Source organism: Talpa occidentalis, unplaced genomic scaffold, assembly GCF_014898055.3.
Source record: "Talpa occidentalis isolate TD23 unplaced genomic scaffold, MPIMG_talOcc4v2.1 talOcc4.2, whole genome shotgun sequence".
Taxonomy (NCBI): Eukaryota; Metazoa; Chordata; class Mammalia; order Eulipotyphla; family Talpidae; genus Talpa; species Talpa occidentalis.
Window position 1 is genome coordinate 86,453,967 of NW_023602073.1, and position 19,310 is coordinate 86,473,276.

General features: G+C 36.2%; 1 protein-coding gene and 1 long non-coding RNA gene across 5 annotated transcripts in view; one reads left to right on the top strand and one right to left on the bottom strand.

Annotated features, from left to right (window-relative positions):
* Window positions 1-33: 33 nt before the first annotated feature.
* Window positions 34-18,899, bottom strand: TMEM30A (transmembrane protein 30A). The gene is given in 8 exon segments (XM_037519983.2): window positions 34-233; window positions 2,656-2,862; window positions 4,000-4,143; window positions 5,399-5,486; window positions 6,740-6,847; window positions 8,494-8,601; window positions 18,262-18,621; window positions 18,623-18,899. Coding segments are annotated over 8 exon segments (1,380 nt in total). The 5' UTR covers window positions 18,794-18,899; the 3' UTR covers window positions 34-39.
* The window catches only part of LOC119252631 (uncharacterized), an 84,735-nt gene continuing 84,218 nt past the window's right edge, over window positions 18,794-19,310 (top strand). For all 4 annotated transcript variants that reach the window (XR_005126870.2, XR_008553255.1, XR_008553253.1 and 1 more), the window contains exon 1: window positions 18,794-18,983. This is a non-coding gene — a long non-coding RNA (uncharacterized LOC119252631). The remainder of the gene's footprint in view (window positions 18,984-19,310) is intronic.

A 19,310-nucleotide genomic window follows, 5' to 3' on the forward strand; every position in this document is an offset into this window, starting at 1 on the left:
CCTTGATGCACATGCAGTAAATTTTTTCAGAATATAAAATTAAATGGTAATGTCAGCAGTATTACTACTGTTTCTGTATTTATGATTAATTACTAGCAGTACAACTCCCAGAAGGAAGGAGATGGATCCAATAGCGATGTAAGCAATTCCCAAAAATGGATTTTTTCCTCCCATCCATGAAATAGTGCTCAAGATCATCCGTTTTCTTCCATCAAATGAATGTACAGGGTAATCTGAAGAATGTATAGGAAGACTTTTCCATCTCTTATTATTGATTTTTATATACCACTTAAAAAGGTGACATTTAATTGCTTATGATTCATTGGCATAACTTTGATACACAGGACCCTAACTCAAATATCTAGATTGCAAAAAAATTACATAATAATTATCTTGAAGGACTGATTTAGCATATTAAAAGTTAACAGTAAAAGCCAATATATTTTTATAAGCAAAAACAATGAAATTTGAGAGTTATATTGTTTCCTAGGTATTTCTGCTCTAATTCCACAGGAGGGGCAAAAGGTCACAAGAAACATAATATGAGAAAATATGGCATATGAGCAGCAATGAAACCTGTAGAGGAAAAAGAGGTTGAAAGACTAGGAGAAAATGGATGAAGGGAGTGAAGGTTTCTGTGAGTACAAAGAGCAAGTGCAGTAAAAGTGTAATTACAGTAGAGAATATGACAGGGCTCTGAGCACATGGTGAAAAAGTGTGATACTAAAGTTTTAAATTGATGATTTGGAGCAATGATAAAACTCATGGTGAGATACACAAAACTGATAGTTAAAACAGAGAAGTAAAGGGTCAATTTTAGAGATTTAAGAAATGGGATACCACTACATAGGATGAGCTATCTACATGGACCAGTTCTAAGATTTTGGCAAGAGTTAGGAAAATATGACAGAACTAAGTCTCTATGGGAGAGATATACAACATTTTCAAAAGCACCTTTTGATCAAGTTTTGGGACCCATCTTTTCCCTCTAGTTTCTGCACCTGCCTTTACCCACAGATGGATTTTGATTCCAAATGGTAGACTCAGCTCTACTAATTTCTTAAATCAACTCTAACCTGAGGCTGGAATGCTTATAAGAGCTCTAGTCTAACACTCTGAGAGAGACATAGTATTAAATCACCCATGCTAGTGTCCTTCTGTATCCAACCCTAAGAAGTAGGTTTCTGCCTTAATTCTAGTATCTAGTTCCCACTTTACCCCAATTTTGATAATTAGCCCATGATGCTTTACAAGCTCAAATTTCAGGCTGGTCAATCTGCAATATACCCTTTCTCTGATATTAATAAGGTACAAATTCAAGGACTTATGGGTTAAGTCTCACTGCTATCACAGAGACAGCCTGAGTTCGATCCCCAGCCAGGGAGCTAACCTACATACAGTGTAGCTGACCACTCCTGTCTGGCCCACTGCTCCCCTTAGCAGTGTATTCCAATAAATCTGCCTGCTCTGCTCCCCACTCTGTCTCTGTTGAATCCTCTCACCCCCAGTTCTTCTATCCAATGAATAAATATATCTTAAAAAAAAGTACAAAGTAACCAAGAATCCAAAAGGTCCTTTATTTTTAATTTAGATTTATTAATTTAACTATTTGCTAATCTATTATAAAACTAGAACTATATAGGCAGCTCTTCTCCTACGACTGTCCACCTGTGACAATGAAGGTAGCTCTTTTTTTTTTTCTCCTTTTCCTAATAAACCCGTCCTTTCAGAATGTTAAAAAAAAAAAAAAAAAAAAAAAACCCAAACTATATACTTACTACTAATTTGGATTGTAAAAAAATCAAAAATGCAAAGATCATCAGCATTTAAAATGCTAATATTTGAGAAACTTTTCATCTATGATATAAATAAGCAGTGGGTTAGATTAAAAGATGTAAGAACTTTGTTGGACTGCATACAGACCAGGATGATGGTTGGACTACTTGAACAAACTAGTTATATATATGGTTAATAGTGGCTGATGATAAATTTAATCACAGCTTTTGGAGTTAATGGCCTGGTTATGAACCCTTAATCTTCCATTTATTACCTGTGTTCAGAACCTCCAGTAAGTTACTTAAATGCTTTGTATCTTCCTGCATTCTTGTCTGTTACATAAAGATTATATCTACCTGATAATGCTTGAATGAAAGAAAGTACTTAGTACAATGTTGACATATAAACAGGATGAAAAAAATGACAGGAATCAGCACAAAAAAGTACACCTAAATAATTAATGTGGAAAAGTACAGGTAATGATAGAAATGTTTTGATACTATAAAGAGAACAATAATTATATACAATCATGATAATGTGAACTAACACATCTGCTTATTTATAATATTTAAAAATATTTATGTTGAAACAGCTCAGTATCAGCAACATTTACTTAGTATTAGGTATACTCACTGGCCTTTGTATTAAATTCAATCACAATCTTAGTAATAAAACAAGCACCTACATTTAAAGTAATTTTACCAAGAAATATGTTTGAAACCCTAGTACAAGGTATAAAAATTGAAGACATTTCTAGAAGATATAAATTATCTTTCTGACACATATACTCAAAAAACACAGATCAAAACTAAAACACAAAGGTTGGATTATACTTGGGTTCAAATTCTATGAATATGCACGTAACCAAAAAAAGGATACTGTATGTGATATTCAAATAGTATCGTCCGGCTGGTAATGTTGGATGTAAACTACTTTTCTGCTCTATAAGACGATATAACTTACGAAAAGTAGGTAGTGCTGCAGTACGCATCCAAACAATAAAATCCTCATTTATGAACCCATTATTATCTGGGTCAGAATCCAGCATGTATACTGGTTTAACCCAGTTTACAGGCTTTGTTGTACCTTGAGAGGAAAAAAAGGGACGGGGTTAGAGAAATTATTCAATTCTAATAAGTTTCACTGAAAGTTAATTAAAACAAAGATATGCAACATATAATCTGAATATATTTATTTTCAAACATAAAAATACAGTTATATAAGTTTTAAAACCTAGAGAGAAATTAATTCTTCATATAACAACTTAACAAATAATGACAACAATCAGATATTTCAAGTAAGAGAAACTAAAAGTAACTTATTAAGCATATACCAAAGGCAGATTACTTCATACAACGATATAATGATACAAAATATTACATTATGAATGAAGGCAACACAGAAACAAAGTTTGATTTAAAACTATGAAAAATAGGGGACTCCCTATTGGCACAAGGGGTTAAGACACAACCTATGAAGCTATCCGCAGACACTGAGTTCGATCCCCAGCCAGGGAGCTACCCACATGTCGCAGCAAACCTCTCCTGACTTGCCGGCTGCTCCCCTCAGCAGTGTACTTTGGTCAATCTGCCTGCTCTCTTCCCCAATCTTGTCTCTGGTGAATCCTCTCACCCCCACACCTCTGGCCTGTACCCCAGTTCTTGAATGCATAAATAAATAAATCTTTAAAAAAAAGAAATTAAAGATTAAAAGTATAAAATAATTTCCTTTAGAATTTCAGTATACACATATTTTACCTAACTTGACATTAAAAAAAGTTTTTTAAAAAGGAGAAACTTGGGACCTCCCTGGTGGGTCAAGGGGTTAAGTCTCAGCACCATGAAGCTATTGGCAGCCACTGAAGCATGAGTTTGATACCCAGCCAAGGAGCTAACCCACATGGCACAGCAGACCTTTCCTGTCTTGCTTGCTGCTCCCGTCAGCAGTACTTTTCATTCACTCTACCTGCTCTGTCCCCTCTCTGTCTCTGGTAAATCCTCTCACCATACCTCTGCCCTGCTCCCCACTCTGTCTCTGGTGAAGCCCCTTCCCCATACTTCTGACCTACACTCCAGGTCTTGCATGCATAAATAAATCTTTTAAAAATATATTAAAAACAAATAAAAAGCAGAAACTTTTTTAAGATTCTAAAGTAGAAAATTTAAAGGTAATTCATTAAAATTCCTAGGTTATATCAATTTTTAAAGAGATATTATATTTTACCTTTGAATCGTTCTTGCAGGCTTTCTGTTCCAGCGGGGTTTCGGAATTTCACATTTTTATCTGTCCACCAAGCAATACCTTTCTTTTTCAAAGGAACCGGCACAGGGTCAGATTCATTGCTAACCAGAAATAATTCTAATGTATCTAAATAAAAGAAAGATATTGCTAAATATCTACTGAAAGTGCATAATACTTGTTTTACTTCACATATGGGGATCTTTTATATAAGGACCTGCTACTTGCTCCCAAAAGTGGTTTTGACAGAGTACGCTTATGACATACATTTGCTCTTGACTATTTACATGTAAATTAACTATGCTAATTTAACAATCCTAGATGAGTATTTCACCTCTCAGTATAGTTTCAGGTTGTCTTCCTATGCAGCCAGCTGGTATATGATAAAGTCAGATGTTTTAATATTAATTCAAATAAAATAATTTTCAAGATAGTCCTGTCCTTTCAATAATGTATTACTAGACACACATGGTATAAAGTCCTTGAAAATTAAGACTGGTCCAAATAAATATGTCTTGGAAGAGTGTGTGTGTGTGTGTGTGTGTGTGTGTGTGTATACTACATATGTCAGATAAAAAAGATTTAGTACAAAAAAAAAATACAAAATAGCTCATTAAATATTTTATACTGTTATATGTTAAAATCATATTCTGGGCATACTGAGTTAAATTAAAAAATGTTCTTAGAATCAATTTCACTTCTTTCTTTTGTTGCTTTTAGTGTGACTACTAAAAATCTTAAAATTATATTCATGGTTCACCTTACATTTTTATCACACAGTACTGCTCTAAATGATCAACTACAGTTCCCTTATAATGGCATAAATATTCAAAAGTTAGCAGGAAAGGCGTGTATTTTATCAAAAATGAACCAGGAAGATTAACAGAATGTCTGTTTCTTTCCTCCCAGAGACAGAAATTTACTTTTAAAAAATAGGGCTCAGGGCCTCCCCTGTGGCGCAGCAGTTGAGCATTGGTCTGCGAAGCTGCCTGCAGCCTCTGTAGCGCCGGTTTGATCGCCGGCCACCAGCAAGGGTCCCACATGGCATGCCTGCCACGCCTGCTGCTCCCCTCAGCAGTGTACTTCGTCAGTCTGCCTGTTCTGTTCCCCACTCTGGCTCTGGTGAATTCTCTCACCCTCCTGTGCTTCTGACTATACCCAGTGCTTGTATAAATAAATAATAAAAATAAATAAATCTTTAAAAAATAAATAAATAAAATATGGGGCTCAAAAGAAAGTCACAAAGTATTATAATACCTAATAACAACAGATACACATTTATCATAGTTACTGAATTTTTCAATTTTATTTATATTTGCTATCAAATCTGTAATAATTTTCCCAATTATATATGTCTATATGTATATTTATGTTTATATCATACCATTAAACATGCTGTTGGCAATAGCTCCACAAGGAGCAATTGGTTTGTCTTCATTTTTTCGATAAGGCTCACATTCCTTGCTGGGATTCTGTATTTCAGAAGGAAAGGAGAGAAATTGTCACTCAGGTCTCTGGGAGAAAGGTCTCTGTGAGAGAGATCATATGACCTGAAAAACCAAAATTATTTCACTATCTGGCCCTTTACCCCCCAAAAATTATCAATCCTTAGTCTAGACTACAAGCTTTGTTTAGTTTGTAATAATTAATCAATTTCAGTCTTTTTCCCCCTGGTGAAGAGAACCTGTATCCAAATAAAAGAACTGTAAATCAAACACCTCTTCTTAGTCTTTGAACACACCAAATCTATAATCCCAATCCAGGAACTTGTGTGTCTCATAGACATCACCTTCTCTGGATTCAAGTTGTAAAATTTGGAACCATAAGAGTAAATTCCATATGGATTGTAAAATATTGTAGCCCTAACCAGAACCTTTAAATAGACTTGGTATTTCTTAAGATCCCAAACATGAGGAACTAGCAATAAAAACAATAAGGATAACCTAGGGCAGCTGTATGTAGGTTTACAAGGATAATGCTGGTCACAATATAGTCTTAAATTGCATCCAAAGAGAGTCACTATTTCTAAGAGATCCTAAATTGCTCTGGGACCCTGAAGGTTTGCCCCACTGACAACAATAACATAATACACTTAGGCACCAACTGCTACTATCGAAAATTGAGCAACAGTAGTATACACACATCCTAGTTCACAGGTTCTCAAATCCAGCTGGGCAATCAGAAGGGATGCTTGTTAAAAAAGATACTCTAGCACTTCACTCCTGCAGACACTGACAAATTAGACTCAAGAGGCACCTATATTTTCAAAAAGCTCTTCAGATAGTTTTTCATTAACCTACCATTTGGATTTTACTGCACAGGCTTCATACAAGTTAAAAAATGGAGAGTATCCATGCTCCATTTTAAAACACAATCTAAGAAATTAAAAGTAGTTTATTTATATTTATTTACCTAGTATAATAATGAACCCCAACAGAAAAAAATTACATTCCCAAAATATTAGATTCAACAAAATTCCACAAATAAAGCAAAATCCCAATATTACTATAAATAAGCAAGTAGAAATGTGTCCTCTGGCTGTAAGAAATCATTACTCTGTGCAAATTCCAGTAAATAAAACTATAATTAATTAAAAACCCTAACCAAACAAACTATGAGTGGTTTCAGTTGGTCCTAACATTATTAAATTTAACATTCATAACTGAAAAATTACATGTTCTTATTTCATGGATACTGTATTTTCATATTCTATCATTCTACTCACAAGTAAAGCACTTGAATCTCCATTTAGTTGACTATCATCTCGAGATTTCACATATCGACGATGGTTTTGATAGAAATTAGACAGTCCATAATACATAAACACATTGCCCTATAAAAACAGGAAGGGAAAAAATGTCATATAAAATTACTCAGTATAAACTTGTTTCATACATCCATAAAAACTTTATTATTTGGGTTTTAAGGTTAGTGATAACTTAATACAAGTAGTTGGGTAAATACTACCAGTACTTAGCAATCTAAAATGGTACAAATTGTAAATAAAGTTAAAGAATGTTACAAAAATCCAAGAGTAAATTTTGAGAATATCCCTAAAGACTTTAAAGATATACTATTTACATTTATTGAAACAAAAAAAATCTCAAGGATTCCATTAGCCTACTCTGATCTATTTTCATCTTAAAATTTTCTCTAGTTCAGAATGCTCTTTATCCAATTAGCATCAACTTTTCAAAAAGATAATGCTCAAACTTTCATTTTTTATACAAGTAAAATCTGAACTTGAAGTGGGACATAAATTTCTCAACAGGATACTATGTAATATTAGTAATGAATAAGTAATTTAGGAAAGTATCTACAGTAATGAGTCACTTTATAATAATCACAAAAAAATACTTCAATATATACAGTGATATCAACTTGCAAATAACTGGTGAAAGGGATCCTTCAATGAATTGAGACAATATAACTTAAAAAGTCCTCTGAAAAGACTTTAGTTCAATTTAAACCTTGGGTTTGCAAAGTAACACAGAGCTCACAAGAGAAAAAAATCTGATGAACACCTTTGCAGAAAAGAAGTTTTGAAATATGTGTTTTTGAATGGGAGAGGAAACTAATAGAGCTTCTAAATTACTGAAAGTCTCTTTAATTTAACACTGCTTTGAAAAAAAAGCAGATTAATGCAGCTTTACAATTTGTCATCACATTGAAGAATGGAATTTTTATGCTTTGAATTTGTATACTATTTTTGCTGAAATGAAGTAATATAATTAAAATGCTGTCTTCTCCCCAATTTGTTTTCATATTTTTTCAAAGGCAGGACTTTTGTCCTTTATTTTGTTGCAAAAGTATCTACAACCACTAGATGGCAACCCTCGAATTTATTATAACATGCACTTCAAATATCAACACTACCATTAGGAAATCTAGAGTGTAGAATAATGCAAAAAGCTGGTATTTATCAAAACAGGTTTGTTCCCTAAGGGAAAAAAAAAATTAAGCTGAGTCTTCAGGGCACAAAATGGGGTTTTGCCATGCCTATTCTCAACCTTTATGTCTTTTAATATCTGCACAGTTACCAAGAACAGCTGGTAAGTGTGAATGAAAAAGACACACGAACACATACACAGAGTCTAACTACTAATTACAATATAAAAGATTAATAAGATTTCATTTAGTGTTTTATGTTTGGGAATGTTTCATATCTGATAGAAAAACAATACAGTAAAATGATAGAATTAGTTGTTATATTTTAAAATACAACCTGTTTCAGTGTTCAAAGAAGGCAAAACAATTTGAGCAATAATTTTTTAAAATGCAAGTATCTGTTGATACAAACTTGATGAAAAATTACTCATACAGTTATAAAATTTCTCAGTGGAAGAATAAAATACATTTTAATTTTTTTTTTTGGAAACTACCAAACTATTTAAATGCATCTACTTATTTACCAGACAGCAAAATACAACTAAACACATAAAAGCATGGCTTTCTAATAAAATACTTGGGAATACAGACCTCAAATGACTGTTCCAACGTGAAGTTAATGGTACAAAAGCAGGGTGTTATATTCAGAGACAAACATTTATTGCAGGGACTGGAAGGATCTGTTCCGGTGTAATCAATCTGCAAGAGAAAAATACAGAAAATTTACCTTGGAGAAAGTGAATATACACTGAAAAAAAAGCTATTAAAAAGAAAAATGAGTCCAACCTTTATTCCAGTGAACAAATCTATAGGCCAGAAAATTGTATTTAAGTTCATCTATTTGACATGTCATCTACTGACAGTGTAAGGTAGTAAAACTGAAATAGGTGGTTGTTCTACTGATCATCTTTCCAAGTAAGTTCCTCTCTCCTTTTTACCAAAAGAAATACATTTGTGGATAAAAATCATAAATATAAAATTCAAACTGTACGTGCAAATATTTAAACAGGTATAAAGTCTAAATGATTAAAATACCAATTAGTACAGAGATGAGTAATCAGTTACTGCCTATAAATCTCCCAATCTTAAGTATTTTTTGGTTGGCTCAATTTTCTATGATACATTCTCTAATAAAAAAGTAGGTCCCTCAAGGGTTACCATATTTTTTAAAACCTGGTTTTGTATAATAAAGAATTTGTCTTCTCTTTGTCCAGGGTTCTTGGCAGGGAGCTTCTAAAACCTTAGAATTTCCAAAATTACAGTATTATCTTTGCTTTTGACAAGCTACTTGATTCACATCAGTTGGCTGAAAATGGAGAGGGCTGCTCATCAGAAAGACAAATTTGATTAGGATCTTCCAACCTCTAGGGAAAGGAGGAAGGTTGGAAAGTTAGTTTAATCCCATGGCCAATGTTTAGTCTATCATTAAATCCCCAGAAAAACTCTAGAGACAAAAGGACAGGGGCACTTCCTGGCTGGTTAACCCATCCAAGTGCCTGGGGAGTTATGTGTCCTGATTCTACAAAAAGACAGCATCAAACTCTAGTTTCAGGATTCTCCTAGACCTTCACCTGTATCACTAGTAGCATATCACTTATAATGAAGTTATTCATAAGAATAGCACAAAAGGCATCTTGGTTTTTCCCAAGGTTGGGCAATTATGAAGAAAACTGATATAAACAACCACATACAGGTTTTAGTGTGGGCGTAAATTTTCAGCCTATTCGGACAGAATCCAAGGAGTAGGAGTGCTGAATTGCATGGTAAGAGTACATCTAGTTTTGTAAGAAATTGCCAAACCATCTTCCAAAGTGGTTGTTCCACTTTGCATGCCTATCAACAATGAAAAAGTTCCAGCTGCTCCACATCCTTGCCTTCGTTTGGTGTCAGTAAATTGGATTTTTGGCATTCTAATAGGTATGTAGTAGTGTGTCACTGTTGTTTTAACTTGCAATTCCCTAGTGAATTTCATGTACTTATTTTCATATACTTACTTGACATCTCTATGTTATGGGCTGAATGTACTCCACCATTACTGCCCCTCAATTCACATGGTGAAGTCCTGATTCCCTATGTGATGGTATTTGAGAGGTGGGTCCATTTGAAGATGATTCAGTTTAAACGAGGTCGTGAAGGTAAGTACCCCAGGATGAGGTTAATGTCTTTAGGAAAAAAAGAGAAACCAGAGCTCTCTGTCATGTGAGGACTAAGAAGGGGATCATCCGCAGGCCAAGAAGAGGGTTCTCATCAGGAACTGAATCTGCCAGCACCTCGATCTTGGACTTAGTAGGCGCCAAAACTATGAGCAGTTGTTTAAGCCACCCACTGTGTGTGTGTTTTTATAGAAGTCTGAACAGAGATTTTGGTACCAAAATGAGGTGCTGCTGTGACAAATATCTAAAAAGATAATAGAAGTGGCTTTGGAACTGGGTAATGGGTACCAACTGGAGGTTTGAAAGGCATGTTAAAAACATAGGCATTAAGGATGATTATAAATGAGCATTCAGAAAAAGAAGAGGCAAGTTAAGAGAGAAAGCTCTCACAAATAATCATGAACAGAGTATCTGTAATTTATGGATGGTATAGGGCCATTGTAGTAATATCTCAGATGGAAAGAGGGAATGTTTATTGGACAATGGAAAGAAGGTGACCTTGTTACAAAGTGACCAAGTATTTGGTTCAACTGTGTTATAGTGTTTTGTGAAGACAGAATTGTTGAGGAAAGAAATCATGTTGAGTTTTCTGAAAGTTATGAAGTGGCTTGGTTCCATTTGACTGCTTGTAGTAAAATGCAAGAAGAGAGAAATAACTGGAAGGAATTGTTAAGCAAAATGCACCCAAAACTTAAAAGACATGGAAAATTCTCAAGTCTCATATTGCAAAAATAAGGGAAAAATTGTTCTGAAAAAAATATTGAGTGTGTAGCTGAACATACATTTGACTGACATTAGTATGGGTATGAACCATAGATTTAAATCAGCCACAGCAGCAGAAACACTGCCAGTCCAAGAAGGCTGTACAAATTCTTAGATCTTACAGAACTGAACCAGAGTCATTCAACTGCGAAAGTGTAATGTTCTTCAAAACAAGGTAAGAACGACCCCAAAGATGATTCAGAGACCCCCCCAAGGTCATACCTTCAGTTTCAATGAGGAGAGGGGATGTTCAAAAGGCCAGATGGCAACAGCCCAGAGCCTTGGAAGAACAACCACAATTTTTAGCAGTGGCCAGTAATCTGTGGTGTTCTTTGCTTGCAGCTGCATTACTCCATCTCTGCTTGTACTGTTACATAATTCTCCCTTTCTCAGTCTTTATATCATCTTTCCTCAGTGTAAGTCTGTCTCTTGCACATCAGTTAGACCAAATAGGGGCAGATGCTAATGACCTTATCTTGATTATATTTGTATGAATGTTTCCAAACAAAGTCACATTTACAGGTACCGCAAGTTAGGGTTATAATACATCTTTTGGAGGGACAGAATTCAGTTTGCCAATTAAATGACAGAATTATATCTATCTAGCTCCAGAGTTGCTGTTCTTCTCACTAGACTACACTGCCACTTCCCATAATCTTGAATAAGACCCATCAAAGGGTAACTAAGAAATATGGAAGTTAATTTAATAGACATTTTAAAATAAAATTGATGTCAATCATTAGTTGATGTTTAAACAGAACTTCCAAATCTTCATATTTTTCATCTAAAATGAAGATTAAAAACAACTTTGTTATGACAGCAGGTGCCATCCCAGGACCATCTTAACTACTAAGAAATATAAATTATTTTAATGAAATATAATTTTAATACAAATTTTCATAACAAAGATTTTATAGCTGGCATTTAATTTCCATGAACAAAAAATTCAATTCCAACATGAAGTTTTAGCTTACCCCTCAAGGGGTAAGAAAAAAAGTCCTACTAATGTGTCAGGTCATAAAAACTGCCTAGGACAGAAATGATGAAAAGAGCTCTGCTGAATAAGTTCCAACCTATATGATAGGGTGGATTAAAGAAAAGACAATTAAATGAATAAAGCATATTATATGCACAAAGACTACTTTCAGGAAATACATGATCTTCACCAAATAAAACACTGTTTTCATAGTCATAAAACTGATATTCAAATATTAGTGACTCTTACCTTTGTCTCCAGTGTTACCCTCCTGACAATAACCTCAGGCTGCCTTATGTCATATGTCGTCCATTACACTACCCTCTCTAAGCTATCACTGCTCTTATCTCCAACCCCAGTCCCATTTTTATATTCCTAGATATATTTGGGTTTCTTCCTTCCCACTTGAAACTCTTACCATCAATAATTCATATACATGGTGACCTTTGAAAATTTAAGATACACAAGTTTATTAGTTTTTTTGGTTATGTTTCACTGAGAACTTGACTTTTAAGAAAATCTATAGTGGGCCTCCCCTGGTGGCGCAGCGGTTGAGCACTGGACTGCGAAGCTGCCCGCAGCCTCTGCAGCACGGGTTGGATCCCTGGCCGCCTTGAGGGTCCCACGTGGTGCAACAGACCTCTCCTCCCACGCCCGCTGCTCCCCTCAGCAGTGTGTTTCATCAGCCTGCCTGTTCTGTTCCCTGCTCTGGCTCTGGTGAATTCTCTCACCCTCCCACGCCTCTGACTGTACCCAGTGCTTGTATAAATAAATGAATAAATCTTTAAAAAAAATTTAAAAAATAAAAATAAAATTAAAAAAATCCATAGTGATAGTTTAGTTACCTTACCCTTATACCCAGCTGTGGTCTTTTGATTAATACCTATATTGGGTACTACCATTTATCTTAGGAAGAAAGAGGTTACCAGGTGGGAGAGGAACTACAGTTACTTTATTTTAAAATTTAATGCTTATTAAATGTCAAAAGCATACAAAGCACAGTTTAGAAATACAATAAGCTTAAATACAAAACACAGAAAACCAGAGGTGAAATAGAACAGATATAGATAAGTAGATTAGTTTAAAAATTATCACAGCAGCTTTGTTTTGCTACCACTGCAATTGTTCTCCTAAATCAAACTGGCATTTCTTCTTAGTATTTCTAAAAATAAATCCTTATCCCAAGTAACAAACTGAATTTAATGCAGTGGGAAAGGAGGAATTTGAAGGACATGCAATTTTTACACTGTCTAAGGGGACTGGAAAACTTCCATTTTTGAATGTAAATCTGTCTTAAAGGAAATCAATATGAGATCTACACAGGTCACTCAAAAAAAATGCTGAGTAATAAGGTAAATCATTTTAAGTAGTTAACAGATTAAGTTTTTTTTTTAAAAGGCATCTTAAGTACTCCTTTGAGCTAATCATTCCACATGAAGGAATTATCTGGAATCCTATTCTAGACAGCTCCAAAAGGTAACCAAAGTAAAAGTTTCAAAAGCAGTTTTTGTTAAGTTGCTTGAACTTTATCTGACTGAGACAATGAAGAATGTTACCTGAGCCAAGATAAATGGTAAACTTAACTAAAGTATTTGAAATCTATTAAATTTGTACAAAGAAGGTAGAACACAAATAATTATCTGGGATCATTATACCTATACCTTGAAAGACTGTTGAGGATTAGAATGTATAAATTGAACACTGGGATCATTATACCTATACCTTGAAAGACTGTTGAGGATTAGAATGTATAAATTGAACACAAGTATTTTGGTAACAAATGCTAAATTAGCCAGCATATTTCTTTAAAACTCTAACTCAAGTGCAGGAAATTCTTCTCTTAAAAGGGTCAGAAAGTAAATATTTTAGGTTTTGCAAACCAAGAGGCAAGGTCAATGATATTATGTAAGTTCTTACATAACTAGAAAAAAGCAAAGTTGCACAAATCTTTATTGATAAAATTCAAAATATAATAATAGGAACCATGTACAAATTTCCTGGCATTACCGGTCTACTAATGAAAAGAACGGAATTTTTTTTGAGGGGGGGTTACATTTTGCATAATTGGGGTTCAGAGTTAGCATTCCTGATCAACAAATCAATGTTGCAAATATTCATCTGTAAAGCCTGGATTTTACGGAACAAACAAAAAAGTTTGTCTGGACATACTTATATTGTCATTCCTTGCTCTAAAACTAAAGTTCTTTGAGAAAAGAATTAGAACACTAACACCACAAACCTCTTAATTTCCAAGGGTCACCTTCTAAGGGGAGAAATTAATTTGAGTATTAAAATATTTAAACTGGGACTCCCTGGTGGCACAAGGGGTTAAGTCTCAGCACTATGAAGCTATCTGCAGCCACAGCACCACGAGTTAGATCCCCGGCCAAGGAGGTGACCCACATGGCACAGCAGACCTCTCCTAACTCACCCTGCTGCTCCCCTCAGCAGTGTTCTTCAGTAGATCTGCCTGTTCTGTTCCCCACCCTGTCTCTGGTGAATTTTCTCACCCCCCACACTTCTGGCCTGTATCCCAGTTCTCGTTTGCATAAATAAATCAATCTTAAAAAAAAAATTTAAACTTCTTAACATAAAGTGCATAATCTTTAAAAGCCATTTCTATAAAGCAACTTATTCTTCCCTGATTCATAGCTGCAGTCTAACAAAGAATACTAAAAGCAAAAAAGAAACAATATTTTTAAAAATCTTAGAATCTATGACTCCAAGTTACCCAGGAGTTAAAAACAACAGCTGAAAATACATGCATCCACATATACTTATCAGAAACTAGAGAAACAGAAAATAAACTAAGACTAAATATTTGAGGGTGGCAAATGAAATACTGTGAAGAGGAGAGTTTGGATTTCTCTATCAAATATTGAGGGGAAAGGCAGATACTAATCCACTAAAATTTAAGGAAAAATTATCTTGAAGACTTTTGACAATATTAATTAGAAGTAAGCGTAGTTTCTTAATTTACTCTGAATATTTACTTAACGATATCCTTATCCAACTCTATTAATTTAAAACTAATTTCACACTGACAAAAACCTTTGCAAAAGTTAAGTATACCTCACTATCTTTTTCTAATTAGCTCTATTCAATTAATATCTTAGTCTCACCAAAAGGAGCCCTAGATTAGAATATTACATTTGTGGTACAAAGTTTTGTCTGCCTCCTACACTTGCCAAATTAAAGGAAATATTCATTCCTTGCTCCTAATACTAAGTGAAGATATTAAACGTTATTGGTAAAGAAGATACTAAATATTTAAAGTTTTTCCTATGAAGAATAAAATTAGTAACTATAGTTTTCTTATAACTTCATTTTATTAGATTACAGAAAAATCTAAAAGCCAATTAAATAAAATAGATTATCCTAACTGGGGAGGAAGGTAAATACAGCAAAATATATAAGCATTAAATGTAAAAATATATTCAAAGTAATTTTTTAATATAACTCTACTAGGAGAAGGGTAAATATCCGATGATTATTATACTTTGAAAGTCTGAATTTCTGATCTTAGCACTTTAAGTTATATTACAAAAGCATTCTGATTGACTTTTCCTTTGCCCTAATAATTTGACTTAATATAGTAAAGGACGTTCTTAAAATTTTCAAAATTAAGAAAATAAACTAAAGAGGTATGAGGAACGGTAGTACAGAAATGAATACTTGCAAGAATTTCTAGTTAACCGTTTACATTTAATAACCTTCAACATATTTGCATATAAAAGTGGCTAACCAATGTACATGGAGAGCAGACTGAAGAAGGAAACAAGCATGTGTGCTTTGGGAAAGTTCCCTAAGTATTTTCTAAGATCTCCAGACCCAACTTTGAACCAATTCTGCACATATTTAAAACCAATTTATTTTAACTGACACTATTTGCATGCTACATATCAGTGTTTGTACAAAATTCCTTATCATTTCAATGACACAGAAGTTGGAAGTCACACAATTTTAGAGTTGAACAGCATTTCGGGGGTCATCTAATCTAAATCTTTTGGTTCTACAAGTAAAAAACCGAGACTCAAAAATAGGTCTAAGATCAAAAATTAGAGAGTTACAGAGTTGGGATTTCACCTCCAATGACTGTGCATTGACCCTTAATTTCACTGCCCTTTTAGTAAGACCAAGCGACAAGGAACATTTCAGGCTACTTGAATCAAAATTCTATACATGAGGACTACTTAAGAAATTTCCATTTCAGCAACTATTTAAAGAAAATTATTTTATTTCAGATGCCAGAAGTTTTAAAGAAAGTAAATATTTTCACAGTATAGTAAATATGAACAAAAATTCAGCTCTGACAATTTAGTCGGTATCCATAGTCAGTATCCATAATATAAAATTCCAAATAATCTCTATTTTCCTTTTAGTAGTCTCAGAAGATTAAATAAGATAATCAGGGCCTCCCTGGTGGCGCAAGGGGCTGAGACGCAACCTATGAAGCTATCTGCAGCCACTGCAGCACAAGTTCAATCCCCAGCCGGGGAACTACCCACATGGCGCAGCAGACCTCTCCTGAGTTGCCTGCTGCTCCCCTCAGCAGTGTATTCAGTGTATTTTCAGTGTATTTCGGTCTCTGGTGAATCCTCTCATCCCCAAAACCTCTGGCCTGCACCCCGGTTCTTGTATGCATAAATAAATAAATCTTTAAAAAAAAAAAAGAAAATCAAATGTCTAATGTTTAATCACTTTCTTTTACTTAATTACATTGCAATAAGATCCTAGTGTAGTGTGAAAACTTCAAGCTGGGAATCGACATCTAGATTTCTGTCTCAATTTTATACTAGCTTAATATTAAATATAAATCTTCCTAACTCCATTTCTCATTTCTTGATTAAGGATCATCATAATAATTGCAACTTATTATTATACAGACTCAGTGCCAGGAATTTTATGGATATTGACACATTTTACAAGATTGGCATATTTACCTATTTCACAAGTGAGGAAATTGAGCTCAGAAGATTGATGTTTCAAAAAAAGTGAGCTAGTTAATGGCTGAGCTGGAATTTAAGCCCCATACCAAAGCCCATGGTCCTAGAATTAAGCACTTTGGTCACATTCTGCTGTGTGTGACCTAGTGTGATTAGGACAGCATCTGCAGGACTATAAAAGGGAAATAAAAAACGATAAAACAGGCTGAAAAAATACATTATGACACAGTCTCTAGTTATTTAACTGAAAACAAATTTTAGTTAAAAATTTTTGAAACTATGCTAGAAGTGCTATTCTTGCTGCTCTTATTAATGTAGAAGTAAGCAGTGTACAATTTTAAAAAAATATATTTTGCTTTTAGAGGCAACATAAGTTAAACTAGAAAATATGGATCTTTATACCTACTCAAGTATTTGAAATAAAATTACTCTAAAATTCCCATTAAATCACATGCATAATTTAAAAGTATTTAATGAAATTACAGGGGAGAGAAATGACATGCAATATAATGGAAGAAATCAAGAGACTTAGGTACCTGTTCCTGCCCATACGCTCAAATACGGGGGTAAGTGTGTGTGTGTGTGTGGGGGGGAGATGAGCAGGTGTTTAATACAGGAATCTATACAAAACACTGTATTCTAGTATCAACTATCTTCACCACTGCTGATGGAAGACACTATGATTGCTACTTTAACAGAAGTTAGAAATTAAGATGCTTCCCCAAGTTTCTCTCTCATACCTTAACTCAATAACATGTTCAGTAGACAAAGCAGAACTTATTCTTTAGAGTGACTGACAACTTTTTACTTTAAAAGAAGAAAAATACAGGGCGAATGTGGAGCACACACAGTTATTAATAAAACGCGACTTAAAAGCAAAACCAGAACTGAAGTTTCAGGTTACGGTTTATCTGTACCATGGTCTACAACAAAAACACCTACTAGCTCCAAATAAAAAGGTACTGCACACATTTCGGTCATATATTCGAATGTGATCTTTTTGAATAAAAATCGTCAATACCTCTGACTCTGGGATCTCTCCCCAACAATGGCCAAGGTGTTCATCTCTGTGTCTGTCCTGGAATAATCCTTACACAGGTAAGTGCACTCTCACCATGTCAATTCTCCCGGAGATACATCTAAATATAACTTTTTTTCCAGTCCTATTTTGTAAACCTCCGTTGGAGGCAAAAACCCTCCACGGAACCACACAAACGCCCCTTTACAGGGGCGTTCTTCATCTAACCCACCTTCTGCGTTGAGCATTCATTCCGTCTCTAACGTGTAAAACAGTGAGCGAGAGAAGTTCTGACAAAACTGCAAGTTCAAGAAGTCCACAGAAAAAGAGAAGACTGAGGAAAAGCGAAAGGGCTGGGAGTGGGGGGAGGAGATTGGGGGTGAGTTATGGGGGGGAGGGCGGGGCCCGCCTGTCCACCTCCAGGAAGCTGAGGATGGGCTGGGGCCAGAGGGAGGACCCCGCTCCCCAGAAGAGCCAACCCCACCTGCCACTCCCTCCCCTCACCTCGATCTCTCGGATGTTGTTGGAGGTGACGAAGATGCCGATGCCAATGGGGATGAATATGAGGCCGACGATGAAGAAGGTAGGCAGCACCGTGCCGGCCGTCAGAATGGGCTGCCAAGCGGGCAGCCGTTGCTGTTTGAAGGCCGTGTTATCCGGCCTCCGGTTCTTCGTGGTGCCCCCCGGAGGCAACGGGGGCCCGCCATCCACCTCATCCTTCGCGTTATAGTTCATCGCCATCGACCCCCAGGGCGCGGCTCCGCGTCGCGCAGGTGGACCGCCCAGGGGACCCGCCTGCTGACCCGGACCGGAGATGCGCAGGCGCCGCAGCCGCTGCCGCCGCCGCCGCCACCTCCGCTGTAAAGGCGGAAGAGGCGGGACACCCTTACGCAGACGGCCGCTGACCGGAAGCTGGAGTCAGCTGCGGACGCCGGCGGGAGGGAGAGCGGAAGGAGGGAAGAGACTGAGGGACCAGGGGAGGGGAAAAGGGAGGAAGATGGAAGGGGGAGGGATAAAGGGGACGCACCCTGATCATCTGCCCTGTGACGACAAAGAGAAGGCCGGACCAACAGAGCGGGGAGCTACGTTGCGCTTGCGCGGCTTGGGCTAGCCCAGGCTTCGGCGCTTGCGCCGTAGGTGCGTCTTGGATTCACTCGCACTAGCTCGCGTTCACTCACCTCGCCCAGCTGTTGTGTCGTCATGGCGACGGCTGTTGTAGGTCTCAGGTACGTACGATCCAGCAGGACTGGCCCACATCCGTCAGCTCGGGATCTTCCGGTGAAGAAGTCTTTTATGGTGACTTCGGCGCCGGACAGGTTTTTTTTTTGTTTTTTTTTTTTTAAGATTTATTCACTTAAGCATACAAGAGCTGGGGCACAGGCCAGAGGCGTGGGGTACGGGGAGAGGCGTCACCAGAGACCGAGCGGGGAGCAGAACAGGCAGACTGACTGAAATACACTGCTGAGAAGCAGCAGGCGAGATAAGAGAGGTCGGCTGCGCCATGTGGGATTCTCCCTGGCCGGCCAGGGATCGAACTCGTGTTGCGGAGGCCT